The 12689-nt window shown below is 43.6% G+C and overlaps 1 protein-coding gene across 1 annotated transcript in view; it reads right to left on the bottom strand.

The window, feature by feature from the left end:
* Positions 1-4693, bottom strand: part of LOC130205517 (ephrin-A5b-like) — a 69717-nt gene extending 65024 nt beyond the window's left edge. The window contains exon 1 of the mRNA XM_056432936.1: positions 3816-4693. Coding sequence (XP_056288911.1) covers positions 3816-3943 — 128 coding nt within the window. The 5' untranslated portion in view covers positions 3944-4693. The remainder of the gene's footprint in view (positions 1-3815) is intronic.
* Between the last annotated feature and the right edge of the window lie 7996 nt (positions 4694-12689).

The raw sequence follows: 12689 nt of genomic DNA, 5'->3' as shown, positions 1-12689 counted from the left end.
TCACTTCCTGGTTGTTGTTTCAGTTTGAATATTTAGTCGCTCATTAAAAAGTCGTCCGTTGGAAAAGTCAATAAGAAACAGGTTTTGGGGTTTTACGCATGTTGCACAACGTGTTCTCTTCTCAGAAGGTACACAGAACTATCATGGTTCTTTAATGGTTCTTTAAAGAACGAAGAACCATCACCTACTGAAGAACCATTTTGGAAATGGTGCCTTGAAGAACCACGTTTTGAAGGTTCTTTGAGGCACCTTTATAGGTTCTTTGAGGAACTCTTTAAGGAAATGGTTCTTTTCAGAACCCTGGTGTGAAAGGTTCTTTGTGGAACCATAAATGGTGCCTTCAAGAACCATTTTTGAAGGTTCTTCGAGACACCTGTCTAGGTTCTTTGAAGAACTATTGAAGGAAATGGTTCTTTAAAGAACCCTGGTTTGAAAGGTTTTTTGTGGAACCAGAACTGGTGCCTTACAACCAACCAACCAATCAATTAACCAATCAACCAATCAATGGACCAATCAACCAACCAACCAATCAATCGTGTCTCTCTCTTTCTAATGAGCCTCCCTGAAGCTGGACTTTCATTTCATTAAGGAGCTCAGACTAGAGCACAGATCAAGCTTTTCAGACTCCAGGCGAAGATGAACCATCTTCCTCCACCTGCTTCTCCTCCTCTTCCTCATCCTAGTCTGAGCCTAATCAGCAAGAACCATCATCACATGAAGATGCCCCCCCCCACCCCCCGAGAGATGAAAGCGCAACAAACACGGACGTAAGTTTATCTCAATCTAAAAGAGAGCGATTCCTTTACAGCCCCCCCCCCTATTTTTCCAAACAATATTAAAGAAAAAAAATCATTACAATTTCATCGCGTTTAAGAAAAGAAATGTTCACGACTAGGGGAGGGGGGGGGGGGGGGCTGAGTGAGGACCCCTGCTCCTCCGGATGCCTCTTGCTCGGCCACTCTGGGGCTCCTTTACATTATACTGCAGGTTTAGATTAAAGTCATGAATGAGAAAAGGAGAAGACAGTCCATTTTTAAAGAGTTACTCATTTATTACCCCCCCCCCCCTCACTTCTACAGACACACAAAGCCCAGGCTGGGGGCCCCGCCACCGGGGGGCCGGGCGGCACTGCCCCGGTTCTGACCCTGACAACGGGTCCCCTCTGTGCTGCTTAACCCCGCAACTCGGCACCGGTTACGATACCAAGTGTGTGTCTTTGTGTGTGTGTGTGTGTGTGTGTGTGTGTGACCTCGGCATGTGTGGAGCTCTCACAGGGCCGAGCGCCACGCTGGGCCGCGGCCGTGTACCCCGTATTGTCTGGGGCACAGCGTGGGGCGAGGAGGGGGGAGGGGCTGGGAACCGTTAGGCCGAGAGAGAGAGAGAGAGGGAGAGAGAGAGAGAGAGCGAGAGAGGGAGAGAGAGAGAGAGGGAGAGAGAGAGAGAGAGAGAGGGAGAGAGACACCTGCAGCCTGTTATCAGACATGTGTCTGTTCCATCGCTCTTTGAAGCCGACACAACATTTGCATTTGTTGCATCGTCAACATCAAGAAGTCGCCTCCAGCTCCACGGACATGAACACATGAACATGAACGCGTGAACACATGAACACATGAAAATGTGAACACGTGGACATGAACACATGAAAATGTGAACACATGAAAATGTGAACACATGAACATGTGAACACGTGAAGACATGAACACATGAAAATGTGAACACATGAACACGTGAACATGAACACATGAAAATGTGAACACATGAACATGTGAACACATGAACATGTGAACACATGAACACATGAACACGAACATGTGAACACATAAACATGTGAACACATGAACACGAACATGTGAACACATGAACACATAAACATGTGAACACATGAACATGTGAACACATGAACACATGAACACGAACATGTGAACACGTGAACACATAAACATGTGAACACATGAACACGAACATGTGAACACATGAACACATAAACATGTGAACACATGAACATGTGAACACATGAACACGAACATGTGAACACATGAACACGAACATGTGAACACATGAACACATGAAAATGTGAACACATGAACATGTGAACACATGAACATGTGAACACATAAACATGTGAACACATGAACACGAACATGTGAACACATGAACACATAAACATGTGAACACATGAACACGTGAACATATGAACACATGTTCACGTGAACACATGAACACATGAAAATGTGAACATGAACACATGAAAATGTGAACACATGAACATGTGAACACATGAACATGTGAACACATGAACACGTGAACACATAAACATGTGAACACATGAACACGAACATGTGAACACATGAACACATAAACATGTGAACACATGAACACATGAACATATGAACACATGTTCACGTGAACACACAAACATGAACACGTGAACACATGAACATGTGAACACATGAACACGTGAACACATGAACACGAACATGTGAACACATGAACACGAACATGTGAACACATGAACACATAAACATGTGAACACATGAACATGTGAACACATGAACACGTGAACATATGAACACATGTTCACGTGAACATATGAACACATGTTCACGTGAACACATGAACATGTGAACACATGAACACGTGAACATATGAACACATGTTCACGTGAACACATGAACATATGAACACATGTTCACGTGAACACATGAACATGTGAACACATGAACACGTGAACATATGAACACATGTTCACGTGAACACATGAACATGTGAACACATGAACATATGAAAACATGTTCACGTGAACACATGAACACGAACACATGAACATGAACACATGAAAATGTGAACATGAACACATGAACATGTGAACACGTGAACACATGAACACGAACATGTGAACACATGAATATATGAACACATGAATATATGAACACATGAATATATGAACACGAACACATGAACATATGAACATGAACACATGAACATATGAACACGTGAGCACGTCTACTCTTTTCTTTTCTTCGTGTGTTTCCTTTTCTTTTTTGACAACCCCCAGCCGTGAGTTGTTCTCATCAGATCCCTCCGCTCAGGGAGCGCGTCACAGGGGGAGGAGCCAACGTGTCACTCATATGAACACACTTTCAGGGAAACCAGGAAGCGATGGGAAGTTTTTATCTGCATGTTTTGAGTCAGTCAAAACAACAACAACAACAACAAAACAACAACAACAGACTTTCTGAGCCAAGCAGCTCCAACTCAAAGACAACTGCTCCCCGTATTCCTCCTGGATGCATCTCACGCGCACATAAACAATCCTGTCAATCATCATTCGTGGCAGCAGACTGGGAGAGACGGCCGCGTGCACGTGCGCTCCTCGTGCGTCTCATGTTCCGCCTGAACGTGGCGCGCGCACACTGCACATACGCGCGTAATAGCGCGTAATAGTAAAATATAAGTCTGATTATTAAACTGTATCATCACAATAACGACCAGTGAAGAGACGGCACGTGTGCATGTTGCAGTGTAGCCGACACACACACACACACACACACACACACACACACACACACACACACACACACACACACACACACACACACACACACACACTCATGTGTGCTGGAGACAGTTCATAACGCTGGTGATGCGGAGCAGATGTGCGCCACCCAAAAATTGTAAATATATAAGAGGTGACGTTCAGTTAAGACCTTCTTGTGATGCACTCAACGATGAAACTCCTGTAAACCGGTTAGAGCGCAGCTTCAACCGGGCACCGGGGGCATCGGGGGTCCGCCCGGGAGAGCGGGTGTACTTACTTGGGGTTGGTCCGGTTCCAGTAGACGGCGAAGCGTTCGGACACCACCTTGGACGCCGGGTCCTGGCCGTACGCGCACACCAGCACCGCGGCGAGGACCAGGAAGAGGAGCATGTCCACCTGCGGCATCCCGGCTCCGGAGCTCCGGCGCAGCCACCGAGCAGAGCGTCCGGTCCCCCTGGATCCGGTGGGTCAGGTCGTTAAAGGTGGCGGTGAAAACCGTGGTCCGCTGTACAGGTTGCAGCCGCCGCTGCGCGGTGGGTTTGGGGACTCAATGAAATGTCTTTCTCTCCTTTTTAATAAAAAAAAACCTAAAACAACAACAACAACAACACGCCGATGCGCGGTTGCCAGTCGGATCGGTGAGCCGCTCGACTTGAGGCGGGGAGCCGGCGGGTTTCTGCCGGCGGGTTTCTGCCGGCGCAACTCCGCTCCGCGCCGGGGAAACTGCTCTTCCAACTCGGCTCTCGGTTGTTCCCGGAGAGGAGGAGCGCAGTGAGGGGAAACAAATTATATATATTTATATATATATATAATATATATTAAAAAACAAGAATGAATGTAACACGGAGCAGGAACGCAGTCCCGGTGGCGTCGCGCGCTCTCCGGCTCTCCGGAGCTCGCGCACCCCGTGTTGAGCCCGGAGGAGAGACTCGAACCGGCGGCGGCTTCCCTCTCGGCCGCCCGGAGCCGCGCTGCCGGAGGAAGGAACACGCGGAACAAAAACTCACAAAATCAAACCTCTTCTCTGCGTAAGCACGCGCGCGGTCTCCGGGTTAAACGTCCCCTCCGCGACATCACCGGAGAGAGAGAGAGGAAGAGAAGCGCACGAGGAGCGGCGGCGTGTCGACGTGGAGGAAGCCAGAGAGAGTCTGCCGCGCTCCGGCTGCTGCGGCCATGCTCTCCACCCGGACCCCTCCCCTCCCTCTCTCTCTCTCTCTCTCTCTCTCTCTCTCTCTCTCTCTCTCTCTCTCTCTCTCTCTCTCTCTCTCTCTCTCTCTCTCTCTCTCTCTCTCTCTCCCTGCACACTGCAAAAAGAGAAGAACAACACGCTCCTCTCTGCATGTTGAGACTGTTGAGTTTTCTCCATCATGATGAATTAATAATGCAAAAATACAAAATGATAATAATAGTATTATCTCCCGCGCGGAGGGAGACAACAACCTTTCACATTATGTTTTATTTATTCATTTAATTATAATTTTATTTATTTATTTTTGTCATAAACTCCATCTTTTTGGGGATTTGGGGGCTCTGGCATTTCTTGCAGAGTACATTTTCACGGTCTCTCTCAGGCTCATTGACTTGGGGTGGGGGGGGGGGGTGAATGACGGGCGTTCGGTTTATAAAAACAACACCCCTCCTCCCAATAGGGGGATGAAGGAGGGGTGTGGGCGGGGGGGGGGGGTATCTGCTTCCCAGGCCGGCTTACAGATCCAAGTAGATCAGTTCTAAACACACGCTGCACGACGCGGAGCTCAGTAGATATGATTTAATTTAATTCAAAATGAGACACAAAGTTAAAATATATATTTTAACTCGTCTTACAATTAATTTAGATTTATTTATTTATTTTAGTAAACTCAATGCTCCCTGACACATTCAAGGTTTCCAACTGGTTTCCAGTCATTTAAACCCAGTGGTGTATCTCCGCTGCAGGCACGAGTGTGTGTGTGTGTGCGTGTGTGTGTGTGTGCGTGTGTGTGTGTGTGCGTGTGTGTGTGCGGGGGAACATCTTCATCCACCCACAAGCCAAACATCCCATAATCAGGCATTTCCTCTGGTTGGCCTCTAAATAATATTTAAAGTTTGGTTTCTCTTCCCACACCTTGGTCTCACACACTTCCTCCTCCCGGAGTGGGCCGTGTGCAGCGGGGCTCCGGGCTCACTGCGCCACGTAGCGGTGGACACCGGGAACACAAGTGTTCAGCAAGGATTTAAAAAGAAACCGCTGAAGAAGAGAACATTTAAACCATTAAAATAAATACAAATAATCAGTATTACGGTTGAGTTTGTTGTTCATAAGAGGAAGTGCAGACTGACTTCCGGTTGCTCCTCCTCATCACAACGGGAGGGTGAAGACGGACAGTTAGCAGCCTCCTCTCTGTCAGCCTGATTCATTCCACCAAACCAGGTTCATGGTTCTCCTACGCTCGTTGGGCCCCTGAAGGCCACACGGCGTGTTCTACATGTATTCCTAAATTCTCTCACGTGTGAGTGGAAATACTTCAAATAATGAGCTCACCTGCACAATGAAGTGGAATAAAAATATCACATCCAATGCTATAAATGTATATATATATATATATATATATACACACACACACACATACATATATATATATATATATACACACACACACATATATATATATAAAGATATATATATATATATAGAGAGAGATAAATAAATATAGTTTTTTATTATTAATATATATATATATATATGAGAGAGGGATATATATATGCATACATCTATATATATATGTATATAGGGAGAGAGAGATAGTTTTTATTATTCATATAATAAAGAGAGAAAGATATATTTATATATAGAGAGAGATAGAGAGAGAGAGAGAGAGAAAGAGAGAGAGAGATACAGACATATAGTTTTTTATTATTCATATATATAGAGAGAGAAATATATAGTTTATTATATATATATAGGGAGAGAGAGAGAGAGAGATTTATAGTTTTTTAATTGTATGTATATATATAGTTTTTTATTATATATATATATATATATAGTTTTATTTGATTGGTATGTGTTTTATTGGCTGTGGCTGAAGTTCACACTTTAGTGGGCTTGTAATCCAATAACTAACTTTCATACAGACAATGTGAATGTATGAAAGTTAGTTATTGGATATGTGTCTTTTTCTTAATCTCCTATAAAATAAAGATGATATATTACTGCAAATAATGAACCATAATATCGCAGCTGTAATAAAGCGTGTTGACTACGACACGGGCACAACGTGGCGTCACTCTGAAGAGCCACGTCCGGGTCCAGATGCTCCTCCTTCTGTGTGTGCCTGCATGCACGTGTGTATCCTGTAAATGCATGAATGTGTGTGTGCGTGTTTGTGTGTGTGTGTATACACAAACCTGCAGGTTCAGTTTCTTTTGTGCACACACACACACACACACATCCGGCTGATCAGCCACCTCACCCAGGCGGACTAATCCACCTGCTTTAATCACCTCATCTCCCCAGATGAGGTGCCTGTCCCACTTCGTTTACGCCTGATACACGTGTGTGTGTGTGTGTGTGTGTGTGTGTGTGTGTGTGTGTGTGTGTGTGTGTCGGCCGAGACAATGAAGGCCTGGTGAATGGGGGTCAGGGGGGGTCGCGAGCGCCGCTCCGCATCCTGATGTTCCCTGTCGGCCTGGCGGGCGGACAGCGTGAGATCTCCACGCCGTCACCGAACGCACCGGATCACAGATTTTCATTATTTCTATTTTTATGCTTTTTGTTTATGATGCACTCTGTAATAAACCATCGAACCGCCGCTGAGTGTTGGTTACCTTGGTGACGCGGCGGCCACCGGTCCCCTCAGCCGTCGCTCTGCGCTCGGGCGTTATCGCTTCCTTCATCCGAACATCGAGTTCATCTCTTCTGAGTTGTTTGTGTTTTCGTTGTTGTTGTTTACTTTGAGTTGTTCTCATTAGAGGATGAAGAGGAGGCTGACGGCCATTTGGGGGAATAACGCAATAAATAAATTAATATTTCTCTTGCATTTAAAGTCTGTTTCCTTTTAGATTGTGTTGTTATTTCTCCCTCTCAGGATTATTGTCTTGTTTGTTGTTTTCCTCTCTTCTTTTTAAACGTCTTGTAATATCTCCGGTCCCGGTGAGGTCCTGTTCTGTTTGTTTGTCTTCAGGATGACAGAAAACCAACCGGCCCGCCCGGCTGCAGGGAGAGACGGTTACACAAGCACACACACACACATCCACACACACACACACACACACACACACACACACACACACACATCCACACAAGCACACACACACATCAACACAAGCACACACACATCCACACAAGCACACACACACATCCACACAAGCACACACACATCCACACAAGCACACACACACATCCACACACACACAAGCACACATCCACACAAGCACACATCCACACAAGCACACACACACACACACACATCACATAGCACATATACACACATACACACACATCCACATAAGCACACAGCACATACACACACACACACATCACACACACACATCTACATAAGCACACACATATATATCACATACACATACACACTATACACATATACACACATATAGCACACACACACATCTATATACACACATACACATACACACACACATTAATATATATCACACATAAGTACACATCCACATATACACATATATCATCACTATATATATATATATACATATATCATAAGTACATACACATATCTACATAAGTACACACATATATATACACATCTACATATCATATCTACATACACATACATATATACACATATCTACACATATATATATATATATATATCTACATAAGTATATACACATATACATATATCACATATATACATCTACATAAGTACACACACACATACACAAGTATATATACACATACATCTACATAAGCATACACACACATCCACATATATACACACACATATATATACACATACATATACACATCAACATAAGTACACATATCTACACACACAATACACACACATCAACACAAGCACACACACATATCTACATATACACACACATACACATATACATACACACATACACATATACACACATACACATATATCTACATACATATATACACACACACACACATATACATCTACATATATACACATATACACACACACATATATATATATATATACACATATATACACACATATATATACATATACACATATATATATCACATACATATATACACACACATATAATATATACACACACATACACATATATATATACATATACATACACATATATATACACAAGCACACATACACACATCAACATATATATACACATACACACACACATACACATATATACACACATAGCACACATATATATCACATACACACACACACACATCACAAGCACACACATATACATATATACATATATACACACACACACATATATATATATATACACATACACATATATATATATACATATATATACATATATACATACACATATATATATATATATTAATATATATACACACACACATCAACATAAGCATATATACATTAACATAAGTACACATATATATACACATATATATATACACATCAACATATATATATATATATATATATACATACACACACATATCAACACAAGTACACACATACACATCACACATATACACACACACACATCAACATATATACACACATACACATACACACACACACACACACACACATCAACACAAGCACACACACACACACATCAACACAAGCACACACACACACACACATCAACACAAGCACACACACACACACACACACACACAAGCACACATATACATATATATACACACACATATACACATACACACACACACACAATACACACACATCAACACAAGCACACACATCCACACAAGCATACACACACAATACACACACATCAACACAAGCACACACACACATACACATATACACACATATATACATATACACACATATACACATTAATATACACACACATCAACACAAGCACACACACATTATTGTATTTTTAGGCCGTATACACACACACACACACACACTGTACGAGGACTTGATGGACACTGATCACTGGATACACACACACACACACACACAATCACACACACGCACACGACACCGTGTTCATCGTGTTTCAGAATGCTTAAAAACCTTTCATACTTTACCGAGTCAAATTCCTTACTTGGCCAATCAAACTGATTCTGATTCTGATTCTGAAATGAGAGAACATAAATATCATCTTTTTCTCGCCGAGCTTCTTCCTGGTCGTGGTGATGGTCACATGACCAGAAATACATCGTCCCTTTCACATCCATTCCACTTCTACTTCCCCCGTTCCTCTTTGCCCTCCCCGCTCGTAACGCTCCGGACGTCTCCACGTGAAAAACTAAATGTCCACCCCCCCCCCCCCGAGGGAGCCGTCCTCATCGCGCCGTCTAAAAAACACCGGCGTGAACCTCCCCAGCTGGGCTGGGCGAGGCGTCGAGGGTCTGAGGAGGAGGAAGAAGAAGAAGAAGAAGAAGAAGAAGAAGAACAAGAAGAAGAACAAGAAGAAGAACAAGAAGAAGAACAAGAAGAAGAACAAGAAGAAGAACAAGAAGAAGAACAAGAAGAACAAGAAGAACAAGAAGAAGGGCCTTTCGACTTAGAAAAGATGTTTTGGCCCCGGTGAAAAATATACAAGCCAAGGTGAACCCCCCCCCCCCCCGGGTGGGGGAGGGGGTAAGGGAGGGGGGGTTGAGCGAAGAAGAGCGATGTGAGGAAGATGCAGGCTGACAGGCCGACTCGGGCCGTGGGAGGTCCCGGTGATTCCCGTCCGATCTGCACTTGCAGGTCTGTGTGGCACCTGGTTGAACTCCTCTCTTTGTTTACGTGACCTCTGCAAGTACAAATACACAAACTCACACTTGGCACACACACACAAGCCAAAGAGCGTGTGTACAAAGACACACACACACACACACGGTGTGTGTTTGTAATGGAGGAGAAGTCTTCTCCCCATCGGTGTTTTCATGGTGACGTGAGTAACGCCTGTGACCCGTGAGCCTCGGCCTGCTTCCAGTCACTCACACCGGCTGCTGACGCGGGAATGCTTGCTATGCTGGTGTGTGTGTGTGTGGGGGGGGGGGGGGGGGGGGCTGGCTCTTTATTTTCTAACATTCTTGTCTTTGTCATCGTGAGTTTTCCCCCTGTGGTCGACCACAGTGCCTTCTGTAGTTTGAAGTGCAACGTTGGTCTTTACGCCCTCTGGTCGGTCAAAGTGACCTCTGGATCATCCTGACCGACCCGAGGGCCTCCGTCGTTCCACCAGGGGGTCATCCGGTGCCCCAGGAGCCCATGTGAAGAACAGCATCTTTAAGGTGGACCCAAGTGCCATGCTGGTCCACCAGAATCCTCATGTGGTGGACTACAGTGCCCCCAACATAGCCCTTTGGTGGACCAATATGCCCCAAAGGTGGTCCGTACAGCCTCTGGTCGATCAAAGGGCCCTTCTGGAACAACCCGAGGGCCCTTGGAGTCTTCTTCCTTCCTCCCCCGACCCAGAGAGAGACCTCGGCCCCTCAGCGGTGCTGTGGGGACTAAGTGGGGCTGTTATCCCAATCGAAGCTAAACCCGCCGAACGTCCGGCGCTCGATCGGCCCGTATCAATCCACTCAGTCCCGTTCTCAGAACGTCGTGTCGGCCCTGAAATGAGGTTATTTCTCAAACTGCAGGAGTGGAGATTAGATTTGAGGAGAGTAATAAAAGGCAGGATGGAAAATTGCTGAACCATATTTACATATATTGAGTCTTTTTGTAGCCGGTGCCCCCTGCAGGTCGCAGAGTACGACCTGCAGGGGACGATGAATAAACCACCATTTGGAAGTTGCTCTTTGAGTGAATCTCCATCAAAGGGATTCATGATGCTGTCAAAGCCGGATGAATGAGGCCTTCCCGCTAGCACACCGCTAGCACACCGCTACCACACTCGCTGCCAGGACCACAGCGGGTAGCGGAGGGGGAGGGGCCGGGGGGTCTGGGCAGGACGTTTAGTCTGACATGCGATCCTCTCTGGGACGATCTGTGTGAGAATGAAGCACTTCTCAATAAAGCTGCTTTGCCTTGGTGAATAATAAGTTGGGACGACGGGGCGGAGGAAGGGCCCGACATCATGACGTCCCCCGCGGAGCAGCATCGGGTCGGGACACTCGGCAGCACAAATAAACCCCACGCTTTACGTAGGGACGCGATACAGAACCAGAGGAGACGGTGGAAACAAGCTGGTTGTCCCCACCAATATTGTCATCATGGTTTGGGCTCATGAGTATTAGTTTTGTCTGTAATACATCAAGCGCCCAAAACAAGTTCTTCGAGCTCAAGCTGAAATAATAAAACAGGTTTTTTCTTGTCGTGACTCACGTGAGAAGCTTAAACATGACGGAAACGTCCATTTGATTGACAGAATGTTGCTTGTTAATTAATTAATAAACTGATTGTTTCAGCTCCAACTCGTACAAGACCAGAACGACATAATGATCAATATTATGAATCAATAAGTATTATTATTTTTTAAATTATATATTTTCCTCCAGATTCCTATTTATCTTGTGAAAAACATTTTGGAAAGAATTCATCCCATGAAAACACACTATAGTTTTCCATGAGGTGAAATGTGTATATATATATATATATATATATACATACATATATATATATATATAAAAATACTAATTATAATATATATATGTATATATATATATATATATATATATATATATACATAGGGAGAGAGAGAGATGCAGCATACTAAGATTGTTGGCTTAATATATATATATATATATATATAAATACATGTATATATGTGTGTATATATATATTTATATATATATTTATAAATATATACATCTAGAAATAGAGAAAGTATATGCAGACAGTTGGCTTTATGAATATATATATATAAATATTTAATTGTATATTTATATAAATGTATGAATATATATACATATATACACATATATATATATATAAATATATATTACAATATTTATATATATACAGGACTGTCTCAGAAAATTAGAATATTGTGATAAAGTTCTTTATTTTCT

The sequence above is a fragment of the Pseudoliparis swirei genome, chromosome 15, assembly GCF_029220125.1.
Source record: "Pseudoliparis swirei isolate HS2019 ecotype Mariana Trench chromosome 15, NWPU_hadal_v1, whole genome shotgun sequence".
Lineage (NCBI taxonomy): Eukaryota > Metazoa > Chordata > Actinopteri > Perciformes > Liparidae > Pseudoliparis > Pseudoliparis swirei.
This window is presented reverse-complemented; position numbering and strand designations above follow the sequence as displayed.